Source organism: Sphaerodactylus townsendi, linkage group LG02 (genome assembly GCF_021028975.2).
Source record: "Sphaerodactylus townsendi isolate TG3544 linkage group LG02, MPM_Stown_v2.3, whole genome shotgun sequence".
Classification (NCBI taxonomy): domain Eukaryota; kingdom Metazoa; phylum Chordata; class Lepidosauria; order Squamata; family Sphaerodactylidae; genus Sphaerodactylus; species Sphaerodactylus townsendi.
Genome location: NC_059426.1, coordinates 156743078 through 156763064, shown reverse-complemented (window position 1 = coordinate 156763064; position 19987 = coordinate 156743078). Strand labels below are relative to the sequence as shown.

General features: G+C 41.8%; 1 protein-coding gene across 3 annotated transcripts in view; it reads right to left on the bottom strand.

Annotated features, from left to right (window-relative positions):
• Positions 1–4979: 4979 nt before the first annotated feature.
• Positions 4980–19987, bottom strand: part of PAPOLA (poly(A) polymerase alpha) — a 36859-nt gene continuing 21851 nt past the window's right edge. For 2 of the 3 annotated variants that reach the window (XM_048485317.1, XM_048485318.1), the window contains exons 14-22: positions 19216–19335; positions 17532–17641; positions 15515–15636; positions 14783–14925; positions 13290–13390; positions 10721–10920; positions 10122–10184; positions 8520–8594; positions 4980–7246 (exon numbers count right to left, since the gene is read on the bottom strand). In XM_048485317.1, the coding sequence (XP_048341274.1) occupies positions 7151–7246; positions 8520–8594; positions 10122–10184; positions 10721–10920; positions 13290–13390; positions 14783–14925; positions 15515–15636; positions 17532–17641; positions 19216–19335 (1030 nt within the window). In that variant the 3' untranslated portion in view covers positions 4980–7150. The remainder of the gene's footprint in view (positions 7247–8519; positions 8595–10121; positions 10185–10720; positions 10921–13289; positions 13391–14782; positions 14926–15514; positions 15637–17531; positions 17642–19215; positions 19336–19987) is intronic. The other variant, XM_048485319.1, reaches the window with a different exon arrangement.

Below are 19987 nucleotides of genomic sequence, written 5' to 3'. Positions count from 1 at the left end.
GAGGCAGGGCTCTTTGGACTGGTTTACTTCCACCAGTTTGTTACTTGCATTAGCCCCTTTGATTTCAAATGGAAAGATTTGGCTTAGTGGTTAACATTTTCTGCATAGCAAGGGGGCAGCAATGCTCCGGAAAAGCTGTGTGTACGCTACCACATCAATGACATGTTTGAATGTGATCATTGAGTAGATATAGTGAACACTTTGTTATTTGGCACTTGCAGAGAATCGAATGTGCCAGATATTGTTTATTGCCTTCCCCTCCCACACCTGCAGTGATGAAACCCCACCCTCCACAGGTAATGCAATTGATAACAGCCCACGCTCCTGGCAAAAAATAATAATAATAAAGTATTTCACATCAGTGGACTAAATGCTGCATTCTTTGGCTATTTATTCTTTTGAAAAATCAATTTAAAATATTCCAGTGTACCTTTCCTCGTAATCCTACGCAAAGCTCATTCCCACCAAACTTCCTCAGGTTAGAGAATGAATTCTTTCCATGAAGAGAATCAAAGGGGGGGGGGGGGGGAATGTTCAGATGATACATTAAACAAAAACAGGTCAAAAGCCACCAAAGAGATATGATTCCCCAAATAAGCTTCTCATATTTAGAACTGAAATTGCCATTCACAGGGTAAAGGAGATAATCAAAACCTGACAGAGAGTGGTCCTGAAGTCAAAGGAGTCAGGAAAAAAAGCAGGATTATTAATACCATGACAGGACGAAAGGCTTCTGAGGCCCTATGAGCCCTGGAACACCAAAACTGGGCCAGAGCTCTGTCAAGGGCAGTGTGTTGGCTGTGAAGGGGAATATGCCCTGTCACTCATGGGGAGCAGCCCTGTCCAGCTGTCCCTTTCCAGCATTAGCCTCCTCAATCTCTTCCTCAGCGACTTCACCACAGATTGAAAACGGAAAGCAATCACTGCTCTTGCCAAACTTTCTGGGAAGTGTATTGTATCAGGCGCTCGTGGAGTGGAGGTGGCGAGAACATGGTGGTTGCATGAAGGCTTTGGTGCAATGGGATGGTCAAATCCCACAATGAAAAAACTAGAATCCGCTATCTATGATTAGCGCACAAGCAGAGAAAGTGGGTCTCCATGACACCTTCCCCCACAAGGGATACAATGTGCCTTACAAAGTACTGAGAGCAAAGCCAAGAAAGCACAATAATACTCTTGCCCCAGTGCAGTTTACAGAATTTTAGAGGAAAGTGGTTATTAATTTAGATGTCCTCGGGGCAAGCCACAGAAAATGCATCTGCCCCAATTGGGTGTATTAAATTACCATTGAGCTTCCTTGGTATGCCCTCAGATTTTTTGGTCTCAGCTCAGGTACTCTGACACCCAGGGCCAAACTCTGTGTGACAATGTCCTCAAATCTGCCGCTGCTGCCTAAAATGGGTGGTTTAAAAATGCCCAGAGGATGCCACATAACAGTGCCATTTTGGCAGGCCTTTGCTCAGTAGCAGTTTTAGCACTTGAAAGTGGGGGCGTGGGGACAAGAGCACTGTGTTGTGGGCATGTTAGGGTGCATGGCATTTTCAAACCCTACATTTCAGACTTTAAAACTGTGGCAGTTTTCCCAGGGTGGATACAAGGACACCATCGTGTCTAGTTGGGCCTCTAGAGACAACAAAGCATTTCTTAGGAGGTGTCCCACCCAGAACACTTCGAGGGTTCCTCAGGAAAAACAGAAGAATGGCTAGGAAGGCATATCTACACATGGTCAGCATGAAAAGTTAAAAGAGGATGGAAATGTTGTACGTTAAAGTGGACCGCCATGTTCAAAAAGGTTGAGAACATGCACTCTAAAGGCCGCTGCATCAGAACACTGGTCAACTTGGGTCTAAGGTCAAGCAACATCAGAGCTGGGCACGCATTTGTCTTCTTCAGTCCTCTCCCTCGTTCCTACAACATCTGTTAACGTGAGAGCCAGCATGTTGTAGTAGTTAAGCATGGGGGACAACCTGGATAACCAGGTTTGATTCCCTACTGTTCCACATGGGGCCTGCTAGGTGACCTTGGGCAAGTCAGTTAGCTCAGAACTCTCTCAGCCCACTCAGAGGCAGGCAATGGTTAACCATCCCTGAATGTCTCTTGCCTCCAAAATCCTACAGGGTTGCAATAAGTCAATCGTGGCTTGACAGTGTGCATGCACGCACACACACACAAACCTGTTAATATAGATTGCCAGGCTTCTTCATTTCAATGCTTCCAGGATAAGAGCCCTAACATTATTTCTGTACCTGAAGTATGTGGTTATAACAAATGCTGGAATAAATTAGGACACATTCCCATGATTACCAATAAGCAAGAAACGATTCCTAATAAATGGTCTGCTCAGACACACTGGCCATTTTGACCTGTTTCACCTCCCATTTTACGGCTGCAGTCAATAACATTTTAATTAAAACAGGCATGAAACACTGCTGGGGTCTCCCACGCACCTGGCTCTGCCCCCCCTGCACACGGGCAGTAAAATACCACCCATTCCATTCTATCTTGAGTTGCTGCGTTTTGTGATTGTCCCCACTAACCAGAATTTGAAACCAGATTTAATCCATGTTAAGAATCCAGAGTATGGGGCAGGGGATCACCTCAGTTTAACCTGTAAACCTTCATTGGCGTGTCATGGGTAATCAGAAATGCACTGCAGGAGAGATTTGTACACATTTTAATGGTGGTTAAGTTTGCCACCCAAATTCAGTCTTATCTTCTTACACAAGCATCCTTTTGAAAATCTCAGCATCTTCTAATTTTCCCCTTTCCTAATTACAGTTTAAAAACTCTTCTCTGGGTACAAATTCTTACTTTAAAAAGCAGTAATTTAATAGATGCTATGTCTCTGCAGACTAATTAATGCACAGCTTTGCATCCGTCGTGAAACAATTTCATTTGAATTCTGCTTCTTTAAAGTTCATTTGGTTATATATTTTTGAAACACGCAGGGAATTCTTACTGTATTTAAATTTAAAACATTTCCTGTACTGCCGCATGCGTGGATGGAGTAACGTGGATAGAACGACTAATGTAGACAGCTAAGCCTCAACCAAACCCTGATTTTTAGTGCAAGGACCAAATATTGCAGAATTCAGAACTGTTTGACATGCCTAAACAGTATTTTAAAGCCATTAGGAGCTTAAATATCAACCAAAACAGATGGGACATCCAGCCGCGGTTCACTGTGTTATCTCTTTATAACAAGGCACAGACTCTGAAGTTTGATATCAAAGTTAGCACTATTCTTTTGGTGATGATAGTGGCAGATGTTTGATGCCTATAGATTTCAAAAACTAGTTTGAACCTTGCAGACTTCTCAAATTGCATCTGCTTCCATCAAACTTGTGATGCACGGTTTCTGCTGAATATCGAACTAATGCTTTAAAGATGATTAAAGCAAACTAAAATAATTAATACTGTTGTATGGTATAGCACTGAGGGGAAAACACACGCATCTGAGCAAATGTACTTTGGAAAACAAGGCAGGATGAATACACTTTGGTTTAGTATTCTGAAAGTGCATTTCTGTATTACAAAATGCATTTATAGGGATGTATGTTCTGCACCAACTGTGAAACATTAATGTGCGTAATAGTCTAAGGGATGCAACCAAGAGGCATTCATTGGAGTTGATGGGCTATTTCAATGGCTAATTGAATTTGAAACATTTAAGAGGGAGGTGGAAAGCAGTAGACATCAGATTCTCCCAAGCTGCAAGGTTTTTCTGCACCTCTTCACGGTTTTCTATGATTCCCACACAAACTTCTGAAGAGGCAATTCTGCTCTGGTTTCTGATGCAGCAAGGAGCTTTGCACCTGGAAAAATCCATTGAATGCTGCAATACACCTGCAAAATTCTTCACTTGTAGGCTACTTTTTAATTGTAGATTACAAATGACTGACTTGGGAACCATTTTTAATAAACTGATCATACAAATAGCAGCTTTGGCTTGAGCTGAAACGGAACTCTGAAGATGATGTATCGGCATATTGATTTCAACACTCAGTGCTAAAGTGAAATGATGAAGGTCAAAACCAAAATGACTTCACAATGTGGAAGAGTTGCTGTTTTATTGTGAACTGCACGCCAATGGCTAGATAGTAAGTAATATGGATTCTGACGGTTCTTTGTTACCGTTTTTTGCAAGGGTTGTAACAGTCACAAAGAAAGAAATAGTGCCATCTGCTGGTAAGAAAGTTAATGCCGTACTTTTCACAAGCCACAGTACAGGTAAACTAGGGGTCTTCAACCTGCGGCTCTCCAGATGTTCATGGACTACAATTCCCATCAGCCCTGCCACTTGACCATGCTGGCAGGGGCTGGTGGGAATTGTAGTCCAGGAACATCTGGAGAACCGGAGGTTGAAGACCCCTGAGGTAGACTGAAGCTTAAAAGCAAAAGGTACATTCAGGCTTTCCCTCCACTATACACGGAAACCAAATTTGTGTTTATTTTCCCTTAGGGGCCGTGTGGTTTCCAGGCTGTATGGCAGTGTTCTAGCAGCATTCTCTCTTAGGAGAGAATTAGGAGAGAATGCTGCTAGAACACGGCCATACAGCCCGGAAACCACACAGCACCCCAGTGATTCCGGCTGTGAAAGCCTTCAACAGTATTTTCTCTTACTTCCTATTATGGAATGGGCACATCATCGGCAGTTGGGTTCCTCTTTGCTGCATTATATCCCACTTTGCTTCGACCATTAAACATACGACAGCATCAATAGGACATCATCCGCCCTTCTAGGCGCTGATCATACTCCGACTGATGCTGTGAGCAAGCAACTGAACAAAGTAGATAAGAAAATAGCAGTCCACCTTTTCTCTTTTACAACGCGTAGTCAACTGATACTTTTTAAAAACCAGCAACACATCAAATAATACTTATCACTAAATGTCGTTTTCTGAACTAAGGACAAACAAAATTAATTTTGACAATTTTGAGGCACTGCTGTTTTAAACCTTTAAAAGAAGCCAGTCAACTTTGGGATTGTGCTGTTTTTTTATTGTTTTCCATGGAGAAATACATCATCTGTTTACAAAATAGCTCTTGAAAAATACAAGGAGTACAGATACTATAAAACAAAGCAACTCCAGTCATGAGACACCTACGTACATCATGCGAAAGCAACAGTCTGATCTCCAGGTTATGAAAACTAGAATTAAAAAGTCACTATACAGAAAAGATTCCAAGTTTCCAGCTTGGCAAAACTTGGTTTGCAGATACATGAAACGTTTAATAAAATGGGGGGTGGGGTGGGGGGAGAGAGGATTTCCTGATGTGTAAACAAAACGAGACTAAATTTGTGCCTGGCAGGTTCGATCTAAAGTCCATAGCTACACAAAATACACAGACAGCTTGTACACTTCAATTGTTAGTTAAACCTTTTGGACTGGGTGGTGGGTGAGAGGAGGGAGTTGCGGGGCCACGTTCGGTGGGGCGGGAGGTGTGACCACAGGAGGCTTTCGAGGGTTAGGGCAAGAATTTTGTATACTAGACATTGTCAACGAGAGGGCAGAAAATAAAGTCTTGGTTACTGCACAGCCGGGAGGCAGGGAATAAGCTACAATCTCTGACTCTGGAAAAATTAACTTAGAGGGAATAGGAGAAAGACCCAAGTAATTTTACTTTTAACATGGAAATGCACATGTAGGAGGACTGAGCACAATGCAGGGAAGGAAGTTATTAAACATGCTGATCAGAAAATATGGGAAGGGCAATTTACCCGTCCCACTTAACTTTGACTGAATCTAAGTTAACATGTAGTTTGTTGTCTGCAACTGATATCACTGGCATTCTTCATGTTGTAGTGCCGAGTCACGAACAGATTTCAATTCCTTTTAACACAAAGTTGCTGCTAATCGTTTTGACAGCTCTACAGAACAAAATGAAGACTCCAGGAGGTAAGGAGACCTTATCAGATCTTTTAAGCGCCTGCTAGAATGTGATTTCTTTTTTTAAAAAAATTAAACGCTCAAAGAGTGTAAACCTACTTTCAGATGAGCTATCTAAAAACTAAAAAACGATTAAAATCCTAGGGTAGAGAGATCTGCCTTCATATTTAAAATCTGAGATGTTCATTCATGTAGACAGGACTTTTATGGAGTGTACAAAACTCTTAATATTTAGTGACGAAAAGGCCATCAAGACAGGCGTTCTGCTTCTTCACAGGCACACTTTATTCACTCAAGTTTTCAGTTATGAGGACGAAGTGGCATTTATCACGGTGGCCACAAAGTTACAAGGCTTGCGTAACCCATCGTGACCAATTAAAAGAAAAAAAACCCACCAGCGTTCAACTGACATTAGTCTAATTTTGTGCATACAAACTGAAAAAAAAATCAAGTTAAATGCAAACTTTTCTTCCCCTCTAAGAAACACTGTGACAGAAACAGGAAGGGACCGAAGAGGAGTTTCTGATTCGCTTGAAGGAAAAAAAAATTTGCTTTTTGCTAGCTGATTTGTATACACCATAAAATAATCCGATAAATAAAAATAGACCACTTCTTAATCATGCCCTATCCGATACCCAATACATGTACTCTCAAAACTTACAACCTCGAGGTCTGACATTTTCTTTGAAAGGTTTACGGCTGCTTAATGGCAACTGAGCAAGATACCGTGCACACTTTTTTTTTTAACCTTCGGTACACAATATATCAGGCTGTTCTCTAATTTGAAGGTCACCAATATTGAAGAATCTCTTCAATAAAAATAAAATCTATCAAGCTGAAGCGCTAAAATTAGTCATATTCCAATAAAAAAGTACATAAAAGTGCATTTAAAGGGACTCTTTTGCCAGTTTTTTTTAATCTTCGTTTTGTTTTTCCTTTCCAAATGATGCATCAACATAAACCCAATCAGTTAAGTCAAATATGGCTAAGAAATAGTATTCCCGTTCCTTTTTTTAAAGGCAGTAATCCTTGGAAGTATTTAATGCAACTGTTGCTAACACATTAACAGTACTCCTGGCTTCACATATTAACCTGGATGTCCAGGTCAAGTGATTATAGCCCAGCAAGGGAAGTGCACAAAATATACCTAAATCCATCCGTGTTCACATTCTTGTCTTGCACCCTCTGTTCTCCATTTCAGCGTTAGAAGACAACGGGTTGAATTGGCAGATACTGTTTATGGACCCCTGAGGTTGGTTTTACCGATTCAATCTTAGTTTTATTGAATTTTTGATAACTGGAATAGGATTTGCAGGTAGAGCAGGGATATCGGAAAGGTCTGTACTGGGTATTTTCTGCGGGAGAAGGGAAAGAAGTGTTAGACTCACTAAAAAAATATCAACTAGGAATATGCGAGGCAAAACAAAAGAAGTCTACGACATTTCTTATTCAATAGTTCCCCCACTATCGGTATTGGTTCAGTCACAGAAGAAGCCAGTGGTTCTCAAGCTGGGGGTCGGGACCCCTTTGGGGGTCAAACGACCCTTTCACAGGGGTCGCCTAAGACTCTCTGCATCAATGTTCTCCATCTGTAAAATGGATAAATGCTAGGGTTGGGGGTCACCACAACATGAGGACCTGTATTAAAGGGTCGCAGCATTAGGAAGGTTGAGAACCAGTGGAATAAGCCATGCTTCTGGATTGGGGCGGGGGAGGAAGCTCTTGTAACAAGGATTAGATAATGCTTATGAAAACTACCAGGACTCCTATGTCAATGGGAATTAATATACTATAAAGCACTACGTTGAAAGACACATCTTGGCGCCCAGTGGTGTTTTATTTGGACGTGGCTGACTATAAGGGAAAGTGTGCCATCGAGTCACAACTTCGAGTTGTGCCTTATGAGGTTTCCAAGGCAAGAGATGTGTAGAGGTGGATTGTCGTTGCCTTTGTCTATCCTGTGAGCATTGTGACAACAACAACAAAATTGCCACGTTAAATCCTCCCTCCTGTGAACAGCCCTACTGAGATATTTAGGACACTCAGCGGGACGTGCAGTATTAACTGCACAAAATAGCAAACAGTCGTGTGCATGCTGCTCTGTCGGTACAAGCATCCAACTCCAGAGCCAGAAGAACAGTTGACTGTGAGGAAAGAATTAGCAGATCAGGACTGCATGTGGCAGGCTCGAGGCCTATTCCTGGATTACATTTGTGACCCTGAGGCAAGGTGAAATGTAGCTCCATGGCCTCAACAATCCCTGCATGGAGACTTTACACAGCTGGCAGTTCAGGTGAATGTATGGATTAATCAAGTGATTCCCTTCACTTCTTCTGCCAATTGCTGTCCAGCTGTGTAAGAAACCTTCGTGGGAAGCCACTATCAGAAGTGCGCTCACCGCACTGTGGTGTGCGGAGACCCATTCAGGCTGGAGAAGCCAGTTTACACATTGGGGCGTACACACAGATGCTTGTAACTACACAACAGTAGTAGCGCAACTGCGCAAATCAGACACAGGTTTTCACAGCACCACAGTAGTGCCTCATGAGCTCTATTCCTTGCAGTTACTTTACTTTACAGGTCTTACTATGCCATTAACTACAACATCCCCAAAGGACTATCTTGTACCTGAGGAGCTTGCAGAGATACTGTTTGAAGAGGTTCGGTTTGAGAGGCAGTATCCAATTCTGTATCAAGTAGTTCCTGAAAGACGGAAACAAAAAGTTAGCAGCTTGTCAACGGCTCTGTCAGCACTTTCCAAGCAGAACCCCACAATCTCCACAAGGAGGTCCTGGCTGCTTAGCATTGCATGATCAATCGTCTTTGCACAGGTGCAAGCAGATCTCGGCAGGTATTCTGCTGTAGTAGTTTCCACACACAACCAGAATAGGACCCAGCATTTTGCGGGTTCCATTTTGTAAGAAGTCTCTGCACATACTCTGCACTTACAAACCAAAACGCCAGAACTGTTTCCACTAAATTTCAAACCGTTTCTTTCCCTTCCTTTTTAGTAAGGTACTTCACCTCTTGACTGTCATGTTGCCTTTTCAGTATATGTGTGGGGTTAAGGGGGGACATGATCACTATGTTTAAATATTTGAAAGGATGCCATGTCGAAGAGGAAGCAAGCTTGTTTTCTGCTGCCTCAGAGACTAGGACATGGAGTAATGGATTCAAGACTGGATGAACATATATTGGGAGCAGTGGAGGGATTCAGCAGGTTAGCACCACTTTGGCAGAACCGGTTGTTGAAATGGTGCTTGTAAACCACCAGTTGTTAAATTATTTGAATCCCACCACTGGTTGGGAGTGCTTTGATTGTGTGTTCCTATATGGCAGGGGGTTGGACTTGATGGCCCTTTTGGTCTCTTCCAACTCTGTGATTCTATGACACAGCTACTTCAACTGTAAATCTAACAGTAAATACCAGTATAAACATACCCCCCAGCTGCTTTTTTTGTCCACCCATGAATTTTTAAAATATGCAGGTTTTACAAATTCAGATTTATACCAGAATTCTGCCTCAAAGCAATAGGCACATATCTCAGGGATGCGTCATGCATTACTTAGGGATTCATACTGGAAAGATATGGCTAAATCACTGTGAACATAACCACGGACACCACACAAAGCTGGCAAATTGTTAATGTCTACAAATCACAAACCATTTGTTAGTTTACGCCCCAAGAAAAGACAAGCAGCATGAAAATATAGATGTTCTGCCTTAGAATGATCCAATATAGATGTTCTGCCTTAGAATGATCCAATAATTGTTATGGTCTTATGACGGATACTGACCACACATAACCCATCAATGTGCTATGGGCATCCCTGAAAATATAAAGGCTTTAAGTTCTCTCCTGAATTTGCAGAACTGTGTGTAGGCACTAGAGCAGCAAGAGATGTACTCTGCACAATTATTGTTTTCAGGCAGATGTGTCTATGCAGCTTTAGGCTTCTTGTTTGCACTACTAAAGAAAGTGACATTCTAGCTATACTCTAGCTATTCTAGCTTTATTCTTTGTAGACACTGGCAAAAAAGCAGGAAAGTACTAGGGCAGGGGTAGGGAACCTGCGGCTCTCCAGATGTTCAAGAACTACAATTCCCATCAGCCTCTGTCAGCATGGCCAATTGGCCATACTGGTAGGGGCTGATGGGAATTGTAGTTCCTGAACATCTGGAGAGCCGCAGGTTCCCTACCCCTGTACTAGGGACACCTAAAAGTTTACCTTGGCTTCACTTTTTTCATGATCACTCATATCAACACAACTGGTATCGTCATTCGCTTCATCCTGTGACAAAACAAATACATGAAACCTGAATCAAGATAGAATCATAGATTCCATGAGAGTCATCATTAGGATACAACAATAGTTCTGCCAGCTACCTTCATCAAAATACATAAATCAAGCAACTCTGTGGAATGAAGAACTGCAGTGTCTTCAGGAAAAAAATACATGCAACTTTGTTAAAATCATTGATAGCTGGATATTCCTGAGAAGACTTTTTCATAAGACTGAAAAAAATGATTGTGGTTCATAGGAATAGAAGAACAAGAAAATACATAGAGAAAAGTGTGAACCTTATTCATAAGAATAAGAAAGACCTGATTTTCTAATCATAACTAGAGAGCATATAGTAAAAATTTTAAGTGTGTTTGAATTTGGTGAAGACATAATCGGGAATCTTCTCTTTCCCTTTGTAATGCGATTTTATAAACTCTTGTTCGAGTTTTTCATTAAATATGCCTTCAAAATCTTAATCAAAAACTTATTCCAGAATATTCTTTTGCAACAAGTAGAATGTCAGACTGTAGACAAAATTTTACCTGTTCAGTTTTTAATTTTTTGGGAGACTCTTCTTTATGAGGAGACGACGTCCTCTTCAGGCTATTTGTTGAAGTATTTCCCGAAGATCTTCGTGCCTGGTTTGCAAGACGAGTTGAAGGAACTCTAGGGGTGGTAGGCTTTGGTGGCGGAGAGATGGCTGGCTGTGTGGCAGTTTGAGGAATGCTTTCGCTTGAAGTACCTAGGAATGAATTTCAACAATCAGATGGGCCATCATCACATATCATTTGGTCTTCAGCCCCATGAACAGAGTTCCTGCTACTCTGCTCTAAGACAAATTCAAATACTGTGCTCAAGAACTCTCAAATTCTGCATTCAAGTTCTGCAATGCATAAGTAAGGCAGACTAGACAAATTTGCATACCCTCTTATTTTGCCAGTTTATTTCAGCTTACGTTATTCCATAAAAAGAGCAAATACTCCAACCACTTAAAATGTACCTAATTTAGGAATTCTCTGACGTTGCCCCACAAGCAGCTTGTATGTTGTACTGGTAAAGGGTTAAAAAGTCTGATCACATTTACATCTACACGAAGATGTAAGAACGTAAGAAAGAGCCTGCTGGATCAGACCAGAATCCATCAAGTCCAGCACTCTGCTACTTGCAGTGGCCCACCAGGTGCCTTTGGGAGCTCACACGCAGGATGTGAAACCATTGGCCTTCTGCTGCTGTTGCTCCCAAGCACCTGGTCTGCTAAGGCATTTGCAATCTCAGATCAAGGAGGATCAAGATTGGTAGCCATAGATCGACTTCTCCATAAATCTGTCCAAGCCCCATTTAAAGCTATCCATCTTAGTGGCCATCACCACCTCCTGTGGCAGCATATTCCAAACACCAATCGCGCGTTGCGTGAAGAAATGTTTCCTTTTATTCGTCCTAATTCTTCCTCCCAGCATTTTCAATGTATGCCCCTTGGTTTTAATATTGTGAGAAAGAGAGAAAAATTTCTCTCTGTCAACATTTTCTACCCCATGCATAATTTTATAGACTTCAATCATATCCCCCCTGACATCTCCTCTCCAAACTAAAGAGTCCCAAACGCTGCAGCCTCTCCTCATAAGGAAGGTGCTCCAATCCCTCACATGATCACATTTACATCTGCACGAAGATGTTCACCAATATTAAGTAGCTGATACTAGCATTTATATAGCAATTAAAACAGATTAGAACAATCTTTCTTATGACCACACTGTTCTAATCAATATGGCTGTCAAATGAGTTGTGGATTGATAGGGACAGAGACGGAGAATCAGAAATCCATTGTTTAAAATTGTATTCTGAATTATCTTCAAGGAAGGCTGTCCTCTGTCCTTACTGAAGAAACTACTGAAAAAACTTCCACAACCATTTTCATTCTTCACACGAACTTTTGAAACTGGTTTTCAAATATTCAGAGCCATTTGGCTAATTCTGTTAACATGCCAACATGCCACAGTACTGCATGTTGTGAAGCATGCAGCAGTGTCTGCCAAATCAAGGCAAATGAGGCTGATTATGCAGCTACGGTCTGCCTCACATTGAGCATTCATTCCCTTCGGGTCAGATTTTCAGTTATGTATATGTTTTCCCCACTCCTGAACTCATGCACTGCAGATCAGAAAATCCCTGTGGTTTCTGAAAACGGGTAAAATGATACTTTCCCACTCTCTTTACAGGGAACATGATAGCCATGCATTAATCAGGTTTTCTCACTTCTCCCTGCCTTCCCCTGCCCTAGTTCCAGAGTGATCAGAAGGACCTTTTTAACACTAAAGGTTTGCCGATAGAGCAATGGATCCTGCCAGTAAAATCACGCGGAAAAAAACACACTCAACCAAAAGAAAAAAAAGAAAGCAGCAGGCAACAGAAACAAGGAAGCTGTGGGTAAGAAGAAGAGAAGAAGAGTTTGGATTTATATCCCCCCTTTCTCTCCTGTAGGAGACTCAAAGGGGCTGACAATCTCCTTGCCCTTCCCCCCTCACTCTCTGCAAGCTCCTCAGGTACTAGCCCAAGGTCACCCAGCTGGCGTGTGTGGGAGTGCACAGGCTAATCTGAATTCCCCAGATAAGCCTCCACAGCTCAGGCGGCAGAGCGGAGAATCAAACCCGGTTCCTCCAGATTAGATACACGAGCTCTTAACCTCCTATGCCACTGCTGCTCCTAAGCAGTAGTGCCATGATTATATTACAGAATGGTCAGTAGGGCTTTTAAAAATTTAATGGCAAAGATCTACTACTGGAGCAACGGACTCTTTAAATTCAGCAAAATATCACTGGACCAAAGATGGGAAACCAAAAAAAGATGCCAAAAAGGAGCTTGCATGGAAACAAGCGAGGAGGCAGTGTTCAGGCAAAATGGCAAATTGGCTTGGGATGCTTCATGGCAGGTAATCTAGGGAGGATAGAAAACTGTGGGGAAACCCCACTGCGAAGAAGAGAACAGCAGAAGTAAGCACTGCCTGTATAAATGAGCCTTTGTGTCAAAGGGCAAAGAGTTACTCTAAAAGAAATCCTCCTCCAACAAATCAACAATTTGGGAAGGTGATGTTTGCGAAACTGTAGGGTTACCTACCCCCTGAGCTTTCACTGGAATTGTTTTGTGGCACGTTGACTTCAGAAGTCTGCACGCTGGTCACAGATGCTGCTGTCACAGCTGGAGCAGGACTGCTTCTGCTAAAGCATTAAGAACAAAAGTACATTTCTATTTAAGCATGATCATGAGTAATGAACTCACGCAACTTATGATCCACTAAACCAAACACAATTCACTAGCTGTGGCATAGCAGCCCCACCACTCTGGCAAATGATTAAACCCACTTAGGACAACAAATATAGGAATGGCTGTCAAGCATCAAGTACTATTTCATTTGCCCCGATCGCCCGAAACATGGCAAGTGGCCACATGAGACAGGGCATTATCAGTGGCAGAACCTTATTTATGGAAACCATATTTATTTAGCTAATGTCCAGTGAGCTCCGCTTCTGATCTCTGCTGAAGGTGTGCAGAGAAGGTTAAGAGGTGGCATGATAGCCATGTTTAGATATTTGAAGGGATGTCATGTTGAGGGAACAAGCTTGTTTTCTGCACTCCAGAGACTAGAACCAGGACTAATGGGTTCAAGGTGAAGGAAAAGAGATTCCATCTAAACATCAGGAAAAACTTCCTGAAAGTAAGGGCTGTTTGACAGTGGAATGCACTACCTCGGAGTGTGGTGGAGTCTCCTTCTTTGGAGGTTTTTTAAGAGAGACTGGATGGCCACTTGTCAGGAGTGATTTGATTATGTATTCCTGCATTGCAAGGGGTTGGACTTGATGGCCCTTGAGGTCTCTTCCAACTCTAATTCTATGTCTTTACCCAAAGGTCTCTCTTGGAACACATGTGCTTTTAATCGGATTCAAGTATGTGAACGCTACATGCTTCTACTTGAAAATTATTGCTGCTATTGTTAATTGTTTGTAAGCTGCTTTGAGAGCCTTTACGGAGAGAACAGGAAACAATGACTCTTGAAAGTCACAATACAGGGCTGATGACCTGCATCCAGCTCAGTGGGGGATGGCTCATATAGTCCTGAACTGGAATACCTACACAGAGTAAAGTTAATTCCTCATTGGGCAGTAATGTGACCCAACACTGGCACAGGCAACCCCCTTTAATAGAACCAACCAACCTGACACAAAACGCTGTGCAGACTATCACAGCTCATCAGGCTGGACATTATCAAAGGTAGAAGGCAGAATTCTCAGGTTGGATCATACAAAACTGTGTAATCTTGAGTACATTATGGGAGAGAAGAATATCAAACAAATATCAAATGTTCAAAATCTGGATCTACTTTGTTAAATAACCTTGCTTTAATTCAAAGGAGGCTTCTCCTCTGTTTAAAGTGGAAGTTGATGGTGGTTCTACTCAAGAGTAATTGTGATAATCTCTGTTTACTTATTTTGGCTCTTCGAGTGACTCATTGAACCCAAGGCCTGGCTGAAACCCAGGAATAAGGACATTCCTCAGCTTCAGAAACGAGCCTGACATGCAGCAGCATCAGGGTTAATGCTAGAGATGCTTACCCCTGAGAACTTCCAGAACTATTCAGAGGACTTGTCTTCGTAGCATTTGTGGGTGAAGGCACAGACGTGCTGTTATCACTATCCATAGATAAGTCTAGACTGCTGTCGTTCAGCGCTGTCAGCCTGACCCCTTCTGTTGAATGCTAAAACCAAAGAGACAATCACAAAAACTATTAATCATTTCTTAAGAATTCGGAAAAAATGAAGGAGACGCTGTACCTAATACTACCCCCAGAAGGCACCATTACTCGATTGTTTACTAGAAAGCAACCTGTGACATAGGCTGCTACGTACGCGGAGTGATCCCGTCCCTTTTATAATACTTTTGGCTTCAAACTGTTCCTCGTGGCTCAATCAGCCCCGAGAACGGTTGGGTAACCCTGAAGTCACCTGCCTCATGTTCAAATCACCTTCTCAATTTATCATGCCTAAATTCAATACTGTTCCTTTGCATCCTTGTCAGCTGTTGAAATTTTCAGCTTCCACAAAATACTAACTTTTTCACAAATTCTAAAGTCACAAGTTCAACAGAATATTCTCCAAGAGCCACACCTTCCCCCCCTCCAGACCACCCACAATTGCTTAAGGGGGGGGCTCACATGCTGTCCTGACAAGATTATTTTTGAAAAACAATTTCGTTTGTATTTCTAGATATTAACCAGGATAATATTTTCCTCCCTTCTCTTTCTGTGTAATGCTGGTTATGTTTAACAAGTTAACCTGCAGCGTTACCTTTTTCTTTTTCTGAAGTACATGACTTGGTAGAAGTTGGTGAAGTTGCTTTTTTTTCACATGCATTGCAGCGATTTTCATATCCATCTCAAACATCTTGCTGTTGATTGCTTGCCTATAAACTGCATAATTAGAAGAACATTAAGACATTTTACATTTTGCAGAAAATCATTAGTTGCCCTGAAAGACATCTGCATTCCTAAAGATGCTTGTTTTGAAGGAAAAATGCATTTTTAAAAATTCCAAAGAAATACATTGTATTAGAACACAGTGTAAAAATGAATTACCCCTTTAAAGGTACATGAAGATGTTATATTTTGCCTCAAACAACATTTTCCTTGGTGTAAGAGGGAGGAATCACTTCCATTACACAATTTCCGCTTGGGCACAGGTTAAAGGGAAGATCTATCAACTGGCTCACCTAGCCAGTGGGTCAATGGGTTTTGCTGAGGGTCAAACAGAGCTCACCAAAAACTTATTAAAAGTCAGTTCTCTTAACTAGAATTTTTTCAGCTCCCTCAAGGAGGATTCGGGAAAGATGGGGCATAAGTACTTTAATAGCCAGCATGGTGAGGTAGTGTTAAAGTGGTGGATTGAGCCCTGGAAACCCAAGGTTCAAAACCCTCTCTACTATGTAAGCCCAGTGGGTGACCTTGGGCCAGCCAACCTCTTTTAGCCTAGTTCACAGGGTGGTTAGTGCTTTAAGGATAAAACAGAAGAAGAAAGGAAATTGTAGTAAGCTAATTTGAGTCCTCATTGGGTAGCAAAGTAGGATATAAGTACAGTGGTACCTCGAAAATCGACGCCTTCAATAATCGTCGATTTCAGTAATCGACGATTGACAGGCACCGATTTCCGCACTCGAAAATTGTTGGCTCCCTCGATTTTTGGCGGCCGCCAAGGGTACGCAAACGGTGATGTGCGTGTGCTAACGGGTGTCCCTCAAAATACGCCGTTTTCGGAAATCTCCAATAATCTCCGGACGGATTATCGGTGATTTTCAAGGTACCACTGTATTTAGACAAACTTTTTTTTAAAGTTATCACGTACCAATGGTGTTTGAGGGAGGAAAGGGGACTATTTTGCACAGAGGCTTTGAACTTCACCCTCTTAGACTACTCCCCCCCCCCCCCCGGCCGCTCCAATATCCCAAATGTAATGGAAAAAGAAGAGTGGCTCTCATGAAGCAGAGTGCAACTCAGAACTAGACCAAAGAAAGGCTTGACAGAAAAGAGAAACTGCCTTGTAAAAATTTCAAAGCAAAAAAGCAGTTTGGGAAAACCCAGGCCTCTGCAGAACTTTCATCAGGGGACAGCAAACTATCAAGAAGTGGCTGAGAGTCATTATTTCACAGGATGCTGACAAAATGACAACGAACCTAAGGTTAGAAATGCCAAGGAAAAAACCTTTGGATTGCTAAAAATGCTCCCAAGATAATCTTTTAGAAGACCATAAACCATAGACCATAAAATGGCAAAGCAACAAGCTCCCATTACGTTCTCCATAGCAGCATCCATGAAGAAACGGCATCCCTGAGGCTACAGAAAGCTGATGCGATGCAGATGATAGCATATTGCACATTTACCACTTGGGCTTAGATCTCGGTTCAACCTGAAAGCTCCTTGGACCTGGGGTCAATGGCAGCAGTGGAGGTGATGCAAGGGGAGCCTTGCTGAGTCCAGGATTGTCATAGGAGGCTGTGGGGAGGGGGGATTCCCCCCCCCACAAGTTTTACAGGCCCCAACTTGTACTCTCTTACCTTCTAGATTCTTTGTGACAGGCTGTTTTTCTGCAATGTTATCCTGCTTCAAGAATCTCCTTTTTCTGCTCTCACAATCTGCCTCCACTTGACCATAGACAGTTAGAGCTAATTATGCCAATACTTTCAGCTACTATAACAACCCCTAGTTTGCTAGCATTTATTCATGATTCAAATAAGGGTTGCTATGATCAAAGACACTGTATAGATTTGCAAGCCCAGCTTTAGAACCACAAGAACCAGACAAGTCGATCTTACCCGTGTCGGTAAAGGACTGAATGTCAAATGTTAGATCCACACTCAGATTTTCAGAGTTCTCTGTTCTCTTGAACACTAGCCCAATCACCCACATTGTACGAAACTCTTCCCTGGAAAAGAAAAAGCAGAAAAAGCACCACAACATCATTAGAACATTTAGCAATTCTATACAAAGATTTTGTTTAGCAACATTTTGAAACTCCTATGTCAACCTGCAAACTCTAAAATGGCTAGTGTAAGGAACAGAGCCACAAGATTATGGATGGTCTGAAAATCATGTAAGATGCCTGCATTCTAATAATGCAGATCTAGAAACCTGGGCAACTATCATTCTTGAGTTCCTGTGAAGTTTAACACAGCAGGATGCCTCGTCTGAACTGGGAACATTTCTCAAAGACATGACTTCAAAATATCTACGGAAAAGGAAGTATCTATACATAGCAAACGTTTTAAAACTGTAAGTCCAAAGCCCTCCTTGTTTTGCTATGAGCAGTTTTTTTCTAGCAGGTGGCACATAACTATTATTGTTTCTTTGTTGCAGAAAAAGATATTTACCAGCTGCAACACAGAGTTCTCAGATTCAAGAATTAAGAATATATCAATCCTGTTGGATCAGATCAGTAGTCCATTTAGTTCAGCATCTTGTCTCACACAGTGGCCAACCAGTTAATTGTGGGGCCCCCGTGGGGGGTGGCGGCAACAGGACAGATGTCACCTCAGGGATTTCCTGCTTCTGAATGTGGAATTTTCCTTTAACCACCATGGGCAATAGCCACCAATTCACCTACTTTCCATCAATCTGTCTAATCCCTTTTAAAGGCACAACTTACTCTTGACATGAATGCCAAACCTAACAGCGTTCTGGTCTTAGCTTCTGAGCCAAGATGTGCAACATCCACATCTTGAAACAGGTCACACTCAAAAGGGAGATCAAGATGCCTTCCTCTAAAAACAGCAGATTATTGCCTGCCACCATATGCAAAGAAGGTGCCTTGAACTGATGGAACACCACTGCCCTTTGATGCATGCAGTGATAGGATACAATCCATTCAATTTAGCTGAACAGAAAAAATCCACAATATTTACTTAATACAAAGTTAAGTGCAGACCTGCCCCTCTCCCAGTGCAACTGGGAACCAGATTGGTAACAAAGTTAAAAGCACCTTCAAATCTAAGAACATAGTCAGCATAAATCACACTTCATCCTTAAAGATCAACCCCTCAAGAACTCCCATAAGGCTTACAAACTTGCCTCAAGCCAAAAGGTACGGGGGGGACTTTCTTCAGTCTTCTGTGAGTCCATGGGGCCAGCACATCAATATTATAATGCTCGTTACTGTTTTAGCAGGGATTGTCTAGCACACTCATCTCTCTGATCATAGTCCATTTGCAACACAGAAGTGATATTTTAAACTGATCTGTCATTTTCAAATCCAAAAATACTTCATATATAGATTCACTTACTTTGAACCATGGGGTATCTTTCTACTGCCCCCAATGGCCTATATGAAGCCCTATTTAGGGCAATACGTTTCTTCTGCAAATGATTCTATGTAAAACAGAAGGGGCAGTCTCAGTAAAAGCATCCATCATTATTTCTGACAAAAGCAGCCTGAATTTAGCCCCTGCTTTCTTTATCGGATTAACATTTCCTCCAAAGTACTGAGTGAAAAATCTGCCTTACTTGTCAGGATTTTCCTTGGGTGCTGGGAATGACTGAGGATTTACATGAGCCAGTGTGATGAATTCGTTCTTTTCCAAATTTCCAACCAGAATACGGATTTTGGACTCGACCAAGCCAACCCTGAATGAACAGAAATGTGCTGATTCAATAATCCAAATAGAAAATACTGACTTCCGAGACTAATATGTCCCAATTCTATATTAGTGCAAGCATACCAAAAATATTTAAGCTTATGTACCACTCTTAGGATTTCTCATTTCTACAGATCTAGAAAACAAAAATCTAGCCAAGTCTACTTGCGCAAACTGCTTCAACTCCATATTCCAAAAGGTGACTATAAGGATTTAAATGTAGTAATACAAGCCAAAATGTAAACTGAATGCCAGGAAGAACTTATTGTATTATCAAACGTTTGCATGGCCAGAATCAACTGGTTGTTGTGAGTATTCCAGGCTGTATGGCTGTAGTGTCCCATGGAGAGAAACACATCGTACCGTGACATGCCCCTGAAGATGCCAGCCACAGATGTGGGCAAAACTTTAGGAGCAAAAACTACCAGACTACGACCACACAGCGTGGAAAACCCACAGTGGTTACAAAAACTCATTTCTAATCAAAACAGAACATTCTGAAAGACAGACAGAAGGCAGTGTGCATCTTATTCAAAGAAAGGTACCTTTTTTGTGTAAAGGTTGTTTATAAGGAACAGAAGATTAAAGTTTCATTTTCATTTGTCAGTATAAGTTTTAAAAATCAGAAAGCATCCTTGTGG